General features: G+C 37.4%; 1 protein-coding gene across 2 annotated transcripts; it reads right to left on the bottom strand.

Moving 5' to 3' along the window:
• Positions 1-279: 279 nt before the first annotated feature.
• LOC132173658 (potassium transporter 3) lies at positions 280-12321 on the bottom strand. Of its 2 annotated transcripts, XM_059585218.1 has the most exons (9): positions 12136-12321; positions 11376-11619; positions 11039-11287; positions 10853-10903; positions 10124-10384; positions 9992-10044; positions 7952-8066; positions 2444-2698; positions 280-1686 (listed from the first exon to the last, which is right to left on the bottom strand). In XM_059585218.1, the coding sequence occupies exons 1-9, from the start codon at positions 12136-12138 to the stop codon at positions 578-580; spliced, it is 2340 nt and encodes a 779-aa protein (XP_059441201.1). In that variant the 5' UTR covers positions 12139-12321; the 3' UTR covers positions 280-577. The 2 variants fall into 2 exon arrangements, with proteins under 2 accessions (XP_059441201.1, XP_059441203.1); XM_059585220.1 differs by lacking the exon at positions 12136-12321 and having other exon boundaries at positions 11039-11297; positions 11376-11465.
• Between the last annotated feature and the right edge of the window lie 7323 nt (positions 12322-19644).

Genomic DNA, 19644 nt, shown 5'->3' with positions numbered 1-19644 from the left:
AGAAAGAGGAAGACAATGTTTAGTAGACTGCCTGAAAACCCGAGTCAAACTCTCATGAAAATGAATTCCTTAAGGTGAAGACCACTCTTGTAGCTGAAGCAAAATACTTTTTGAGTAAAGGCCATGCTTTGTGAGTTCACGGATCCAACAATGGCTCCTTGATTCTTGCCTTCTTATGCAAGGAAAAATCCACTCAGAATAAATTAATTCATTTAACATATTTAACAAAAACAATCCAGAAAAAAAAAAAAAATGGTGTGAAGCTGGAGGATCATTCCATGATCTAAGATTTGAGCATATGTGACAAACCCAATTACCGGTAGTTCTACATTTAATACTACAAATGAAAAAAAGAAAAGAAAAGAATATCAATTTAACAAAATCTGGCATTCAACTGCAGCCTTACACCCTCTACCAATTTGCCATGTGAAGATTGCAGAGAGACAAGTCTGTCAAACACCACAATTATAACATACAGCAACTGCCCATGGTGTCGGGGAAAAAAAAAAACAAACAGAACTCCAAGCAACTTAGGCTACCAAAAAACACTCGAGGCATATAAAAACTGTAGATTCTGCTACACTTGGTAGGTCATACCAACCTCAATCAAACAAATGTGAGGGATGTTCAAGCCAACGGAAGGGGCGCGGCAGTTTTTACGCAAGAAAGAGTACATCATATTGACTGCAAACTTTTTCAAGAATGATGAATTCCATTTTGCTTTGATATGCGAGTGACCGACAACGTATGCTACCTCAGCATGCTTAGCTTCCACAAGCTCCAAGAGCTCTTTCTTGACATGTATATCCTTGTATTTTGTATTCAGTAACTCAAAACGAACCGTCGGCTTTCGGTTTAGATTGGTTGATTCCTGTCTATTCATAGACTTCAAATTCTGCAGTAAAGCTGACTTGCTGCTACTTACAGTCGTAGAGGCCACAGGACTTGAGCTGCTGCTGCTGCTTTCTCCAAAGAATGCAGATTCTGACCTTCGCAATCTAGTTCCAAACTTTTCAGATGTCCTCACAACTGCCATCCGGCCATCCACAGAGCCATCAAGAGTTCGGGGACCTTCAGCTTCCAGTTGGATGAATTCTGCTATGCTCATCACCAGATCATTTTCGAAATCATCTTCGCTGTTATTAACATCTTTGTAGCCATTTCGGACAATGCAGCGGTAGATCCGGTAAGATTTGGGACCAATCCGGCCGATGAGATACCGTTCTTTATGGGGTACATAGGGAACAGGAACAGTTTTAACACAGACGAAGACAACCACTTGATAAAAGGCTGGTAAGTTGGTTAAGAAATGACTGAACATGGATGGGATTCCAGTTGCCAATTCAGTATATATAATGCCAATCCCAGGAACCTTAATGATCCCAAGACTGGGACCCTGTGTTAGTATCCATTTCATGGAAACCTTGTTATGTGCATCATATAAATACTTCTTCCTGCACCCATAATGCCACACGTACATAATGAGCAAGAAGAGTGCAGCAATCACAAAAGGAACCCATCCACCTTTGGGGATTCTCATACAAGAAGACGAAAGGAAGATAATCTCAATAGATCCAAAGAATAGGATAAATAAAAGGGACAACACGAGAGTCTTATGCCATACAAGGTTGATGATCAGTGACATCAACCAGGTTGTCACGAATGTCGCAGTCAGATAAGCAATACCTGGAAATAACGTAGAAATTATTAGCTCTTGCAGAAGAAGGTGGGGAAGGAAAAGTCACAATGCAGAGCATATCATCAACAACAAATGATTAGTCATCCCACCTTTCAATGGATCAACCCACACCTCCAGCCAACTGGATAGTACCTACTGCATATAGGATAACACACACACATTGGTGTCTCCCAAGAACACAGATTCTAAAAGTCTAGGCACTGTTGGCAAAGTACAGGCATTATGGATGAAGGCACTGGTGACATAGGCTGATATCATAACCAAATGACTTTTCATTCATAAAGAAAATATTCACCTAATACCAACAATAATATTTTGGCTCATATCATGGATTTTAACAACTACCAAAAATAAAGGCAAGATCACATTAAAGTCGTCTAACTCCAAAGTCACCATATGTAATCATTCAGGTAACTTTGGACAGACAAAAACCCAAAATATTTTTAGAGAAAGCTCAAATATTCCTATCATGAATTATTTGTGTCATATAGTTACCACTACATGACACTATCCCATCATATGCACAAGAGCATGTATATAACTCAACTGGAAATATCTGATCTATACATATTTATCACAATATCCAGAGGAAAAGTCCAAAAGTCAAACACAAAATGAATGCAGACATTTGTTCGTTGATAGACTTACCAAGAATGATCACGTACATAAATAAACCCATGACAGGATAAATATATTAAAAAGAAGATTCTAACAAATGTGATGAGAAAAAAACAAACAACTTACCGTAAGCATTTCCAATGCCATTCGCATCTCGGAAACCAACTGTGACAGCCAGATTGAGAATCATAAGGATCCAGTTTATCTCAGGGATGTATATCTGACCACGTATCCATCTCCTTGTCTGAACAACCTTTACACGAGGGAAACATCCTAATGCGTGGCATTGTTTGACAATTGAGATTGTTCCGGATATAACAGCCTGACTGGCAACTATTGCAGCAAAAACTGCTACCACAAATGTTGGCCAAAACAAAGGATCTACACGCATGGCAAGAACATTGCATAAACAACCTAATTAATATGGAATCCATTCTTGTTCAACACTGATTCAGTACAATAAAACTGAAATCAATTAAAAATTGCATCAGTCCCCTTCACCAATAACCATGCAGACTACTAGCATTATGATATCCCTTTTCGATAAAGAAATATTCTTCGGGCAATGAGAATATTTAATACAAAATAACTTGGATCTCATAAAATATTATAAGGTATTTAGGATGTTTTTGACATTTGTAGGACTTCCCAAGTGATATCATGGTTGTGATGTGATGTGGTTGTGGTTGCCATGAATGCTTGTCATCTCTTGTTGGGTAGACCATGACAATATGATAGGATTGTTGTCCATGATAGGAAGAAGAACACTTATATCTTCATGTTTGACAACATGAAGATTGTACTCCTACCTAGGAAAGAGGTTGAGCCAAAACCCTCAAAGAGGGATGGTAAGAATCTCTTTGTGTGGACGGCAGCCCTTAGGATTCTCACGTTGGATAATCTTCGGAAGAGAGGTTTGACCGTGGTGGATTGGTGTAGTATGTGTAAGAGGAGTGGTGAGTCCATTGATCATCTCCTCCTCCACCGTGACGTGGCTCGTGCTCTTTGGAATGTTCTCTTTTCCATTTTTGATGTGAAGTGGGTCATGACTGGCAGGGTTATTGATCTCCTAGCTTGCTGGAAAGGCCAAAGAGGTAATAAAATGGTAATGGAGGTTTGGAGAATGGCCCCTTTGTGCCTTATGTGGACTATTTGGAGGGAGAGGAATGCTCGATGTTTCGAAGATAAGGTATTGACAAAGGCAAAGCTTAGCAATAGGTTTCTCAATTTGTTTTTCCATTGGGCGGGTGTTTTGAACATTCCTCGAGTTTCTTCGATGCATCAATTTGTAGATTTATGCTCTTCCTTTTATCTTTAAAGGGGTATCTTTGTATACTTCCTGTGTACTTGGGTTGCGCTTTTCAATGATATTCTTACTTATTTATCAAAAAAATAAAAAGAATCTCCTAGCAAGGAAGGAATTTGTAGATAAGATACTAGCTTCCGGAGTTGTATTTGTGCTATTAGAAAAATAGATTGATAAGGGAGGAGAAGTGCTAAAGCCGGTGGGATTGTTGGAAGATTTTGCTAACGTGTTTCCAAAGGAGTTACCAGATTGATTTGGTGCCGAGATCTAATTTCCCAAATCGCCCGTACTACCGCATGAGTCCTAAGGAACATGAGGAGTTGAGGCAGCAATTGGAAGATCTATTGGTTAAAGCCCATATATGGGAAAACACCCATGTGCAGTTCCAACATTACTTACACCCAAGAAAGATGGGTCTTTGCGGATGTGTGTAGAAAGCTAGGCAATCAACAAGATCACCATGAGGGATAGGTTTCCTATTTCACGGCTGGATGATTTGTTGGACCAATAGAGTAGGGCTGTAGTGTTCACAAAGTTGGACTTGAAGAGTGGATATCATCACATCCGGATTCAATCGGGTGATTTGTGGAAGATCGCGTTCAAGACGTGTGAGGGGTTGTATGAATGGTTGGTTATGCCATTGGGGTTATCTAATGCATTGAGTACATTTATGCAGGTGATGAACCAAATTGGTTATGCCATTGGGGTTATCTAATGCATTGAGTACATTTATGCGGGTGATGAACCAAATTTTTCACAATTTCATAGGCAAGTTTGTTGTGGTGTATTTTGATGATCCTTATTTATAGCTCTAATGTTGATGTGCATTTTCAGCACTTGCCAAGAGAGGTACTTGTGTTGCACAAAGAGAAGTTCTTTGTTGCCACAGCCAAGTGTTCATCCATGACGGATTCTATCCTTTTCCTTCGTTATGTGGTGTAAAAAAACATAGACTATCAATGGATGATTCAAAGGTTGCATCCGTAAGGCAATGACCGACCCCTACTACCTTGCATGAGGTACGGAGTTTCCATGAGTTGGTATCCTTTTATTGCCGCTTCATTAACAACTTCAGCTTCATTATGGCGCCTATTGCAGATTGCACGAAGGCTGGAAAGTTTTCATGGAATGAAGGGGCATCTGCAGCATTTGAGGTGATTAAGGAGAAGCTTACTACAACTCCTGTTCTCGCATTTCCAGATTTCACAGAAGCCTTTGAGTTGCATTGTGATGCATCAAAGGTAGGCATTGGAGCCGTACTTAGTCAAAGAGGAAGATCGGTCGCATATTTTAGTGAGAAGTTGAGTAGGTCAAAGCTTAACTATAGCACCTATGACTTGGAGTTTTATGCACTTGTGCAAGCTTTAAAGCATTGGAGTTCTTATCTTGCTTACAATGAGTTAGTCTTGTATTCTGATCATGATGCCTTGAAGCATCTTAATAGTTAAGACAAGCTTTTACCAAGACATGTTGGTTGGGCGGCATATGTGCAACAATTCTCCTTTGTAATAAAGCATAAATCCGAAGCATTGAACAAGGTGGCCAATGAACTCAGTCGGAAGGCGCTTCTATTGACTGCAGTTTGGACAAAGGTACTTGGATTCGATCTCTTAAAAGATTCTTTATTGACTGATTTGTTCTTTGGTCCTATTATTAGTAATGTGGCAGCAGGACAAAGGATGATTTCCTATTACCTGATGGGTTCCTTTTCAAAGGAGACTGGCTTTGTATTCCAGAGGGTAGCTTGAGATTGAAGATCATACAAGAGTTGCACAATGAAAGTCACATGTGGCATGACAAGACATTTAAATTGGTGGTGGATCCATTTTATTGGCCGAGCATGCATAAGGAGTTGCTAAGTTTGTGGAGGGTTGTTGGATTTGTCAAGTGTCAAAGGGTACAACGATAAATGCGGGTTTGTAAATGACACTTCCAATTCCAAAGCAACAATGGACAAATGTAAGCATGGATTTTGTGTTGGGCTTGCTGAGGACACAACGAGGTAATGATTTCATCTTTGTTGTGGTTGATTGGTTCTCTAAGATAGCTCATTTCATTGCTTGTAAGAAGACTTCTGATGCTGTAAATGTGGCACAAGTGTATTTCTGGGGTGTTTATAGGCTACATGGGTTGCCATTGTCTATAGTTTCTAATCGGGACACACAATTCCTTAGTCACTTTTGAAGGTGCATGTGGAGATTGTCTAACACGAAGATCGAGTTTAGTAGTGCCTATCATCCTCAAACTGACCGACAAACGGAGGTGATCAATCAGTCTTTGGGAGGCTTGCTTTGAAGTTTGGTGGGTGATCATTTGAAGTCATGGGATCAGAAGCTATTTCAAGTGGAGTTTGCCTATGATAGTTCTACTAATTGGAGTATGGGGTTTAGTCCATTCTTCATTGTGTATGGAATTGATCCTCGAGCACCATTGGACCGACCTATCACTAGTTCATGATTTGAGGTGGGCGAATCCAAAGGCTGACGAAGATTAATTGCTCAACTTCAGGAGATTCACAAGGCAACAATTCAGAACTTGCAAGATTTAGTGGCAAAATACAAGGCAAGTGCAAATAAGAAGAGGCAAGTTGGTGCCTTTGTATGTGCTATCTTGACAAAAGATATGTTTCCAGTTGGGAAATATAACAAGCTAGTTGCTCGCAAGATTGAAATGGTGAAAGTCATTGAGAAGATCAATTCAAATGCATACTGATTGAAGCTACTGAGCCACATCAAGACATCCAATATATTCAATGAGAAACATCTTGTTTCGTCCACAAAAGATACTTCTGATGAGAATGTGAATTCGAGGGAAAATTCTCTCTAGCTAGGGAGGATGATGTAGACCAAGCTATGTTTGAGTTTATGACGTAAGACTCGTTCAAACAAGCTTGTTAGGAAGGGTTTTGGAAGGGGTTAAGAGAGCCTTGTTTGGAACATGTCCGGATGAGCAGAGTTTAGAGCCTTGTTTGGAGTGATGTTCAGAATCGGATCCAGAGAGCTTTGTTCAATAGTTTGTTTGCTACGCATCTAGACAAGTACTCAACCAGTAGCAGTCTACGCTGGCTCAGGAGGAGCCCCGTTGACAGAAGATCGATTTTAAGGTTCCATTAGTTTTATGGCATTCTCGTCCGAGCGAGTAAGTAAGGCCCGATCGGATGAGATCGTGTCAGTTCGAAAAACCAACTTTATTTTAGTGTTTTAATAGGTTCAGGAATTTAGTTACTATCAATACTTGTTATATGTGATTACACGAAAGTTTTTATTATTCTTCATCAGTTTTCTCTAAGAAACACTATGAGTGGTTTTCTATCTATTTTACCTCAAATCCTTGATTTGTTCTTGGTTTTGGAAAGAATTGTTAATATCTAGTATTGTTTATTTTGCGATTCACTACACCTATGTTGCATCATCTACCCACCTCTCTCTCTCTTCCTGCCCCGGCCCCACAAAAAAAAAAAAAAAAACTTGGGGAACTGCAGAACTACGAAGTAAAATGAGCAGTAGAAAAACGAGAACCACACAAATGACTCCATCAAAGCAAGGCGTAGAGAATCAAACATTTTCCAGAGAGCCAGACTGTCAGAAATAGAAATATGCACAGACAACCATGCAAACACGTGTCCAACTGTTAGCAAATCTATCCCACAACAGAAACACTTTATGCCCTTTTATTTGTTTTGTTTTGTTTTTTGTTCTTTTTTTTTTTTTTTTTCAAATATAAGTAACTTTGGTTATGCTATTTGTTTATGCAAGCTAATAAACTGTCATGATTTCAACATGTCAGCATGACCGACAAAATTAAAAACAAAATTCTATACATTTGCAGATGACTTCAAATCATTTTGTTGTATCCCCGTTCACTAGCCCAACTGCAACTGCCCAACCATGTCAAGCCTGGTGTTCCTCACACTTAGCTGATCTAGCAACAGAAATCCAGCTCAAGCTCTAGCTCACTTCTGTAGGCCACAAAATAACTTGCAATGGATAGTTCACAACCAGTTTGGTTTATCTACTAGCAATTTCTTTCGATTTTTGGAAAAAAAAAAATTAAGGCCAACTGAAAAAAAAGAAAAAGGTAAGAGAAAAGAAAGTGTACTTTCTATTTTGAATGCTCAGCTGTTTTGGTGACCAAGACTATAGATGTACTGAATCCGGTCAGGAACCTAACTAATTATTATTGATGTGTAAACGAAAGAGAGAGGATGAACAATCAGGAATTAACTTTCCATGGTGTAGCCTAAAGGATTCACTAAGTCACATTCAACAGGGAAAATATCTCTTTGCCTGAATGTGTTGAACTCTAATTTACTCCTTCAATAAACTAACCTGGAATGGAAGCATAAAAGCTCGTAGAGACAGAAGAAAGATTCTTTGTAAGAAAAGCAGCCTGGCCCATGTATTGAAGTATTAGACATGGGTAAATAACACTAGAAAATGCACCCTGCACAAAGTGAAAGCTCCTTAGAGTTTTACCTGTAGCAATGTTAACAAATTAAAGAGAAAAATGATGAAATAGACTTAAACAAAAAAAAACCAGAAATTCTGACCTAATCCACAACAATAACAAGCGCAACCTTAAAAGAGCATGAGGCAGGTAAAGCAGTAACATAAAATTTAAGCATAAGCTACATTCATATTGTTAAATCACTATTTATTACAAAAGCTTAAGTTGATAGAAAATTGCGAATTTATTAATATACTTTAATACTTCCCATCACATGTGGGTTCAAACTCCCTCTCAACAAGTAATGCTCAACACTTGGAATATTTAACTGAAATGGGAGGTAAGTTGTGGACCTAGGGTTCGAACTCAAGATTTTGTTTTGATACTATGTTAAATCAATACTTATCCTAAGAGCTTAAGTTGACAGGAAATGATGAAATTAATTATTTAATTAATATTTTAACAAATATAATTATCACAAAGTAGGAACCGGTCAACTCCAGGTTATGGGAAAAGAGGAAACCTATCTCATTTGACCACACAGAAAACAAAGCAGAATCTGGATTCAGCAGATCAAAATTTCCCAGAGATTTTATAACTTTTGGACTATCGACACTCTATGGCTGGATTAGGATCATCAATTCAAAATATAGGACAACTTTTCTGATACCTTCCACCATTCCATTGCAAAATCTTTTGAGGCATCCATCATTCATTGACTGTTGAAAAATAATGAGAGAAATGGAAGGCAGAAATCCTGACTGCTGGAGATACTCTTGCCAGTTAAGACTGCTCCTCAGAGAAAATTACTTGGTGATTGTCTCAACATTTTGGTGCCCCAAAATGGGAACCAGAAGTGGGCGCCTAGTACACATACTTGTGTTCCCGCCCCAACATCAACCCCATGAACAAAGCCAGCCATGATACCTCCAGATAGGTGAACATTATCAAAGTAATAAACCACCAGACCCCATGCCCACCTTCCACCCTCCCCTATCAAAAAAAAGAAGGAAAAAATGACAATCTGAAACACTCATTAAACCCATTACTTGATCTCCCATACCCGTGAGTAGACTGAGAAAAATAATGAAATGGGATATATTTCAAATAAATAGAAAAAGGTGGGGTAGACCAACTCAAGGTATCTTCTATAACTTCAATGATATTCTACCATGACTTAAATCAACAAACTCTTTCCATTTTGATCTGAATTACCAAGACTGTAAGTAACACTTTGAGAGTTATATATGCTTAATCTTGTGCTGAATTATTGTAAAGTCCATGGTCCTAATGATTGAGTGATATGCGCTATCATTTCCCTTGGCCCTTAAGTACTTAAGAGGCAAATGGATGAGGCAAAAAAAAAAAAAAAAGACTGGTAAGCTAGCTAGAAAAATTTATTATCTAAGAGAAAGTAAACGCATACATGTAAGTAGAAGTCGCATGTTTGGATCAACTGGTACTCCTAAAAGTACAGGGAACCGATAACATCTAAAACTCCTGAATACAAGTTTTAAGTAATTGCTCAATTAAATCAAACAGTATAATTGACGTCACTATAATTTTTTGCATCAGGCTCCTAATTTTCTATCATTATCAATTATTGCCCAAACAAATAAGTCCATCAAAACACTTAAAGAGGAGCAATGCCTTCTAAGCTAGAGGCTAAGTAGTTTAAATGTTTAATGACAGTACATTTCCATACTGGAAATGAATTGTTCCAAAATGTTTTCTTTTAGCCAAAACTGGAAAACCCAGAGCCTCAATCAGAACTAAGCTTCAAAAGCTCTTAACAAAATTATCCATTTAGCACTGAAATGCATAAATGGTCATAAGTTCTTTCTCATGTCTTCAACAATGTCACCTAAAAAGGTTAAGCATGGAAAACAGAACCCTATTCTGCAATCAATCATATTGCATACCCTTATTGATCCTGCAGTGAAGTAGCCAAGGTCTGCAAACATAGCTTCCGTTCCTGCAGTTGACAATAAGCCTAGATGAATTAACAAGTTCAAAGCTTAAAGAACCAGAACAGATTCCAAATGCCATTTTACCAGTAATGCATAGTATTATTCCTCCAAGAGAAATCCAACCATCTTTTCCTGTGTCCTTAAAGAATTTGTAGATATAATATGGAGAAAGAGCCTGGTATATCCTTGGATTCCACTTAATCACATTGTATATGCCAATAACAGTGATCAATAGTAACCACAGAATTATAATGGGAGAAAACATAAATGCCACCTTGTGGCCACCCCGGTGTTGCAAGACAGAAAGGCCAACCAATAAGACACAGGCAATAACAATCACCACACCTGTGCAATTATGTAACTGTTAGTAAATTGAAAGGAAGTTTAAAATAATAATAAAAAAAAAATACAGTAAATTGAAAGGAAATAAATTAATGCAAAGATGGAAAAATGTTATATATTCATAACATAAAGCATTTTTTTATGCATCAAATGCATTATATTGGGAGCTTGAAATATTGGGGCTCCAACAAGTTTATAGCTCTCACTTATAGTCCTCTTTGGTTCTAATCATAACATTTGTCATTTCTTGTATTATTTTCCTCAGAAATTTTGAATACAATATTTCTTGTAATAGATGAGCTCAGTACTTATAATAAGACCATACCATTACTGAAGTTAATGACACCCTTTTAAATAAACATTAAGTTTAAAAATTTATTGAGAAAATACTAGCATATTGAAAATCTATGCAGACATTTACGCGTGTGGGTGTGTGTATTATTTCTTTCTTTTCTGAGAGTCAATACTCACTATTATTCATATCTGTCACTCGAACTTTCAGCCCTTCAACAGATGAAAGAACTGCCAAAACCAGATATCTATTAGCACAGGTATCTAATAAAAGGTATGCAACCATGTAGTTATTGCAAACTCATCCAGTAAAAGTCCCAGTGGAAAACTCTAAGAGAAAAATGAGGAGAAAGAAAGGGTGTTTACCAGAAATTGCAGGTGTAAGGACACCAATGCTAATTACCATGCAAGCACCAAATAAAGCAACAAGCAGTAAGCTCGTTTTTGCTTTTTTATGCTTGTCAATAAATCTTTTGATTGGAGAGGAAGGTATATTCCTATTTGAGTAACCCAGGTTATGATACGCAAAAAGCTCCTCATCGGCTGCTTGATAATTAGGTAGCAAAGAGCATTTTGTGTTTCGGCAAAGGAGCGAGTATAGCGCCATAATTCCTCCTGCAAATGACTAAGCATTCATAGATAATAAAAATGGAAAACAATGAAAACAACTTGTAGCATTTTTGAAAAAGCTATAAGCTTTTACCTTCACCATTATCATTTGCACTTAACATGATAATCACATACTTCAACAACGAAAGAAGAGTGAAAGTCCAAAAAATCAAGGAAAACACCCCGAATACTGCATCCTCTGTTTGATAATGGCTCAAACCCCCAGAAAATGTACTCTTATAAACATAAAGTGGGGAAATGGTCAAGTCACCAAACACTAGACCAAAACTACGATATACCAGAACGAGAGCTTGTATATGTCGACCTCTACCATCAACCTGTTTGAGCATAAAAAACCAAAAAAGAAAAAAGTTGAGCATAAATTATTATGTGATTATTATATCATTTCGAGCAATGCCATAACCAATAAGATCAACAAAAATCACCAGTTTCCAGTATTATCCTTTTGACATGAGTAACTTATCCTATCATACTGCAAGATTCCATGAATCCCTAACAGCATACTAAATATTTATTTTCCGAATTCAAAAATACTAGATAAACACCGAATCAATCTTTGTTTCATGGTTCTCAATCACCATTTCTTGAAGGAATACCTAAAAGATCGTCATCTAACCCAAATTTCGCAACATTATTTATCAATAGCCTCATCAACCTCCAAGCAACAATTGTGCTTGAATCTCATTCCAAATTGCTCAGGCTCAAAAAGAAAATCGATCAATTGGTTTGAACTCATTAGATATAATAAAAACTTAATTAGACGATAAATACGACACTAAGCAAAGAAAATGGCAAACAACGAATTGGTTTTGAAGCGAAAGTCGAACACGTACCATGGCTGCTTTGCTCTTCCAGTCTTCCTCAAGTCCTTTCTCCGTCTCTGAAAAGCTGAAAGCGAATAGCTCGAAACGAAGGCGTTTTGGGTGTCATATGATATATAAATATCTGCGTAGAAAATTTCTGCAACGAACAGATCGGAATCTCCCGGGTTAAAAAGGACTTCGTTTGTTTTTATTTGCCCAGGCTTGACGTGGGAGGTTTATGAAAGACGATCTTCTCCGGTCCATTTTGGATAGTGGATTGGAGAATATTTAGTTAATGAGCAAAATTTTTTTAAAGAGATTCTAAGGTCATAAATAGGACATCTGTCTCATTAATAAAAAAATAATAAAATCTTATATATTTTTTTAAAAAAATTATAAAAAATTAAGGGGTGGCTGGTCATTCCATTGGAGGTGGCCGGACCACCATAGTTGGGGCTAGGGGTGGCTTCGGCCACCCCCAAGGGTCAGAGCTAAAAAAAAAAAAAAACAAAAAAAAAAATTCATTTGGCCAGACCACCCCTAAGGGCCAAATATATATATATTTTTTAGTTTGGGTTTAGGGGGTGGCCAGCCACTCCTTATTTTTTTTATTAAATTATTATTATTTTTTTAATCTGAAATATTATTTTTTTTTGTAGTAGGATATGTGTCCTATTTGTGGCTCTAGAATTTCTAAAAAGAAATTCCAGCCATGAACTGAATATTCTCCAGTCTATTATGGACTGGAGAGGATCCTATTCCGAGGTTTATGCCGTTGCTGTGAAAACGATCTGCCGTTTAATAGAGGCTTGCGGTCTACACCCCTCCTGTGGAGCTCCCAACAGGTAAGTGTTACTATGGTTACACTCAGGTAAGATAGCCACAATTAGTTTCCTTAGCCTACTTTTTTTTTTTTTTTTTTTTTTTTTTTAAAGAAGGAAAAAAAAAAACACCTCCGTGAAAACGGTGTGACGTTATGAGGACGTAGGATTTGGGGTGTGAGCCAATGACTTTTTTTGTTTTTTTCAAAGCAAATTGGGAAAAGTGTTACAAAGAATTAATATATGGAACAATATAGAAATACAAACAAGTAGTAGGAAATAGGTCAAACAAATGGTCTGGTCCTCTCTAAAGGACCGCCTAAACCGTTTACTAAAATAAAATGGACATAAAAAGGAGCACGTACCCCTTTTGAACCCACACTAGGAGATTGTAATAACCACCAAAGGTAGCTAAAATAGGAAATGCAATATCAAAATCTGAAGCAGGAACAGATGAAGGAGTACTATTTCTGGTAGTAAAAATCTCCACTACAAATACAAAATACAACAACATAAAGAGACTAAGGGTGCATTTGAGATTGCGATTTTGTAAGAATAATCTGTGTTTTTAAAAGGAGTGCCCCTTCATGTGTGTGGATGGTGCACAAAAGGTGGCTTTTGTGCCCACCATTAAATGAATGCCAAATTAGATTAGAGCAAATTAGAAAAAAGTCTTGAATGTATCAGATTATACTCATCTATTGTGAAACCCAACGTATGAAACCCATTTTTTCCCCTTTCTCACTCTGCTTTTCTCACACAAACATCAAACCCATTCTTTCTCCTTTCTCATTCTTTCTCCAACACACCAACCCACTGCCATGGCTAGAACACGCTGCCACCGCCCATTGACAACCCCACCCGCACCGCATTGCCCAGCCCACCACCCAAAATTGGACCACATCGCCTTGCCCAAGCCGTTCCCCACTGTTGCGCCACCACCCAGGCAAATGTTGTCTCCGATTCGCTGCTCCAGTTGAGGGACTCATAAAAACCCACCGCAAGGACTCTAAGAAAAACCCATTGTGTAATGCCCCAAAAATTAATTAACTGGTAATTAACTCCACGGTTCGTCTCCGAGCCTTATTCCACTCCGAACAAGACTCAGGGACCTCTGCTCCTCGAAAACAGAGGATACTAAACAACGGAAAATATAAGGTTCTATAAACATTAATCATAAGAACCAGAGCATGTACCAAGGATCATCAAAGTAGCTAAAATACTATACATACCATCATCTTTACAAGGGATTCATGCTATACCTTAATATATAGACATGCATAAAAGTAGGGGTGGCAATTCGGGTAATCGGGTAGACCCGATTAAGACATGTTAAGACCCGTGACCCGATTACCCAAGACACAAACACGACCCGTTTAGCTAATCGGGTTAACGGGTTTGACACGATTATGACACGAAAAATACCTGGGTAACCCGACACGACCCGTTTAACATTACCGGGTAAGATCGGGTAAGCACGACCCGACACGACCCATGCGTTAAACAGGTAATTCGACCCGACCTGACCCGACCCGAAAAAATATGTAGAAAACTAAGAAAAGCCATTTGAGCAACCGACATGCTTCTTTTGTTGAGCTGCTTGAGCATTAGATCTACAAGGAATTAAATAGAATAAAAAATTAAATGGAAAAAAATGTGCAGGAAAGACCAAAATACAGAGAAGCATGGATGTTTTCCACCCTTAGGCATTCTTTCCATCTCCCTTCTCTAAGATTTTAAGTGTTTTTGTTATATTAATGTAAAAGTTTTATTACTGCAACAATTTTCCTCCTTTTTCTTTAATAAATTCCCCCTTGAAAAAAAAAAAAAAAAGGAAAAAAAAGGAAAATGAAAAGAACTACAAAGGGGAACATTCACTTTCACTGCCAGCATAACAGCAAGGACAAGAAGAAGAGAGTAGGATTAAACATATAAGCACAATTATTTTCAAGTCATTTATGTTTTCAATTATATATTGTATACAAATAATTAAAGTAAGTAAATTGACTATATCATTTGTTTGGTTGATCTGAAATCTAAATAATCTGCATGCATAATTATATACTAAAACCTTGGGTTTGCAACACGGAAAAAGGATTTATATGTTAAGTATAAAAAAATTTATTACTACAAAGTAAATATAATCTAGAAGGAACATAACAATGATATACATCCATACATATATGTATTGGTTTTTAGTGAAATTACAAAGTGCATGTCTAAGTATTTTAGAGGTCATCCAATAATCAATCAATCACAATATATTATCTCTATTGTGTATCAACCTGTGCTCAATCAAGGCCAAATAGACCCTTATCTTGAGAAACTTAAGGCAAGGGATATCAAATACTTTCATTGAATTTCACAAGTTAACTCCCCAAAAATACAAGACCCAAAACACATCAAGACCAAATAAGCTCCAAAGTCCAAACAAATACTCAAATAATTTCAGAACTTTAAGCATCCTTAACAAACATCAGTAATGAAGATTAAAAGTGCTGCTCCCACTGGGAATCCTAACAAAACCCATTACAGTTCCATCAAACTACTATACTACTGAACTTTTACAAATTACAAGTTCCTTTGCATATAGACAATAGTTAACATAGTCCATCATCATTAGATTCTAAACAAAATAACTAAATAAAGTTTTCATGACTATGAGCCATCATCATTAGAGTCATTACAAAATATGAACTAAATAAGGTTAATATTTTAAGAAATATTAGCAGACTGTGCTCCAGATGAATTTGGAATGTCACAAGAATTAATATCAGTTGTCAAAATTTCCTCTTCTATGCTATCCAACTTCATTTGTGCTATATCAAAAAAAAAAGAAAAAAAAGAAGAGGAATTAGTATTATTATAGTGTAGTTAAAAAAATAATACAAGTAAATGAAGAAATTAAATATGCAAATAAATAATATTATCTTGATCTCCATACAACCAATCTCTACTGCAAATTAATGCTTCAACAATATCAGGCTTGAGTGAGCTCCTATATTGATCAATCACACGTCCACCAATACTAAAAGTGGATTCTGAAGCAACCGTGGAAACAGGAATACTCAAAACATCACGAGCCATTGCAGCTACTTCAGGATATCGAAATTCATTTCCATTCCAAAATGAAAGGATGTCAAATGAATCATTCACAGCCACAGACCTAGGCTCCTCCAAATAAATTTCCAATTGACTCTTTTGTGAATTAACATCGACTCCACCAAATGCCAAATATTCCTACATGAAAAAGAGAGAATATAAACATAAATAATTAAGAGTATTAAAAAGATTATATACTAAGTTACTAAATTACTAAAAAGATTATATACTAAGTTACTAAAAAGATAAGAAATCAATGATATTATAATATTATTTACCCGTTCCCAAGGTAGTGTTGCTCGAGTTACTTGGGGCTGCTGAACAGTTATGGAGCTTGAACTTGAAGGTATAGAAGAAGCACTATACTCCATAAAAAGACTCTTTAATTTATCACTAAGTTCATAACTCCATAGATCTTCGAATAGTAATAATTTACAAGATGAAGCTTGTAACGAGAATCTAAGATAACTGCAACAGCCAACACTTCACTGAAGTCCAACCAATACTTCTCAAATTTAGAGAGCATTTGAGTTGCCATTAAACTCTTATGCTCATCTTCACTCACAACGTCTTCCTTCAAGCTCACATAAATCATGGCAATCACAGGAAAATATAAGTTGGCAGTGGGATACTTAGTACCAGAAAAAGTACATGTAGCTTGGTAAAAGCAAGCTAAGAAACTTTTGATATTATCCACCTTTTCCCACTCAACTGCAGTAGGACAATGCTTATAGTTTTTAGCAGTCATCTCCAAATAACTAAAAGCACGCCTATAATGAACTGCACTCTCAAGCATCAGATATGTAGAATTCCATCTGGTTGGCACTTCTTGTTTTAACCCTTTATGACTATCCAATGACATTTGATTCACTACTTGAAGAAAACTTTGCTTTCGCACTTGTGATCCCCTAACATACTTGACGCTATCTCGAACCTTTTGGATAGCATCATTGATCTCTTTCAATCCATCTTGCACTATCAAATTAAGAATGTGAGCACAACAACACATATGAAAGAAATCACCATCACAAGGAAGGGCTTTTTTCATGTTCAATTTATCTTTTAAGAACCCAACACAACTATCATTAGAAGAAGCATTATCCAATGTTATACTGAAAATCTTGTTCTCAATCCCCCACTCTTGTAGCAAGTTATATATAACATCAGACAAAGAGATACCATTGTGTGGTGGGGGCATAAATGAAAAGTTTAACACCCTCTTGGTTAAGACCCAATCTTTGTTAATAAAATGTGCAGTAAGGCATATATACCCATCAGTTGCCAAAGAAGTCCACAAATCAGATGTTAAACAAATCCTCACAAGACAAGCATTCAACATAGATTTAACCCTTTGTTTCTCCCTCAAATACATCTTAACCAAATCAGCTTTACTAGTATTTCTAGAGATAAAAGTATATCAGCACGCAAATATTGATGTACTGCTCTTACACCATCATATTCAACATAAGAAAAGGGCAAATCATGCTTAATAACAGCCGCAACCAACAATTCTCTATGTTTTTTAGGATCAAATTTAGAGTCACTTACCCCTAGAGATCCTGCTTTTCCAACTAAAAGCATTTGCCCAACATCACGACTGTTTCTCCCCCCACAATTTTTACTATGCTTTATTAAATTTTCAATTCCATATGAACTTCAAGCCCTATATTTATTAGCACACGTCTTGCATTTTGCCCATACCTTCGGGTCATTTGGATCAGCATTAGGAACGATGTCATAATATTGCCAAACATCTGAGGTCTTCCTACGCTTCTTTCCCTTTTTCTTATTCCCCATAGAAACAGAGTCATCTCCCAGTGAATTTACTTCAACAACATCGTCTTCAATTTCAAATGACTCAAATGCATCTTGAACAATTTTTTCATTAGTCCTCTACACACATAACAATTAGTTAAAGTATATGATATCCAGTAGTTTAATAAGATTCAATAACTATATAACAATTACTTGTCAAAAATTTGGTACATATTAAATGGAAAGCCTTATTTTGCCATTGATGCACTTTACATCATTCAAACACTTCCTCCATAGATCATCTTCCTTTAATTTGTATGTACTATATTTTAAAGACAACATCCAAAATTCCAAATGGATAAATACTAATTTAAAAAAATTAATTAAAAAATGTTAGACCATTCACTCTCTCTCTATTATTCGAAATTTCCAAGGCTTTCAAGTTTCAAATTTAGCAATATTTCACTTTGATTATCTACACAAAATGTTTATCAAATTCTAGCCACATCTAAGCATGTTCTGAGCACAATATAATCAACAAAGTAGAGGCAGATTAATAATTTAATACTTACTAGTCTACTAGTCTAAAAACAAGCATACCAAATCAATGAAATCATGCCTATATCTCTCTAGTCTCTACCCAGCCAACAAACAGTCTAAAGATAACCAAAAAATGCATTATACATTTTAAAAAACATACATTATCATTTATCAGTATTTACAACCAGTAAAATCTAAAAATCATACATTATCAGTACACACAAAAAATGCAAAAAAAATGACAACCAGTAAAATCTAAAAAAATAGTAATAATAATAAAAATCAAAGCAAGAGATAGAGAGAATCAGAGACATACCGCCATACTGGAGAGTCGGAGACAAAGTGGAGTCGGAGACAGAGAGGTGCGGCTGAGTCGGGCTAAGTGCTAACGGAGAAAGACTGAAACTGAAAGAGTGACCGTGAGAGAGGGAGATAGAGCTGAGAGGGAGAGGGACAGCTGGAGAGGGAGAGAGGAGAGACAGTCCGGTGAGTGGTGACCGATCGCCGGTTTGGGTGGGGGAAGCTGGCGGATGCAGGGGAGATAGAGTCGAGAGGGAGAGCCGAAAGGGAGAGCCGGTCCATCGGAGAGGGAGAGAGGAGAGAAAGGCGTCACCGGTGGGGGGGGCTGGTGGCTGGCGATTGGTGGGGTAGTGGGCTGAGCTCGTGAGGCCGTGACCGTGAGGGACGAGGGTGAGCGACTGAGCGTGAGTGTCTGAGAGGGAGGGAGTTCGGGTTTAGGCTGTTTAGCCGTTTAAGGAATTAGGAAATTTTGATTTTAGGGTTTCACTTTCACTGTTTCACACTTTCACTTTTTATTTGTTATTCACTGAATCACTTATTCTTACTTTCTTACCGGGTTGCAGTGTTGCACTTGCGGGTTGGGAACTTGGGCTTATGCTTGGGGTGGGTTTCTTTTTTATTTTTTATTTTTATTTTTAATTTAAATAAGTTAACGGGTCTAGCGGGTCACCCGAGACCCGCCAGACCCGTTAACTTAAACGTGTCTGGAGGGTCGACCCGCCAGACACGATTTTATCTGGGTCTTAATCGGGTAGACCCAAACCCGATAACCCCATACCCATTACCTGCTAACTTTGTGTCGTGTTCGTGTTGGATTCGCGGGTCGTGTCCAAATTGCCGGCCCTACATAAAAGCTTTAAGTCTACAACACAACTCATAAGTACTAGTTACCATGAGCGCTCGCCTAAGCTCGCAATAAGCCCTCAAGCATCTCCCGGGTCGAATCCTCTAAGGTAACTGGATGTTTCGCGGTATCCATCTCTGCTAACTATCCATAACAGCATAGTTGTACATATTGAGA

This window comes from Corylus avellana, chromosome ca3, assembly GCF_901000735.1.
Source record: "Corylus avellana chromosome ca3, CavTom2PMs-1.0".
NCBI lineage: Eukaryota > Viridiplantae > Streptophyta > Magnoliopsida > Fagales > Betulaceae > Corylus > Corylus avellana.
Note: the sequence above shows the minus strand (reverse complement) of the source record. Positions and strands in the feature narration are given on the sequence as shown.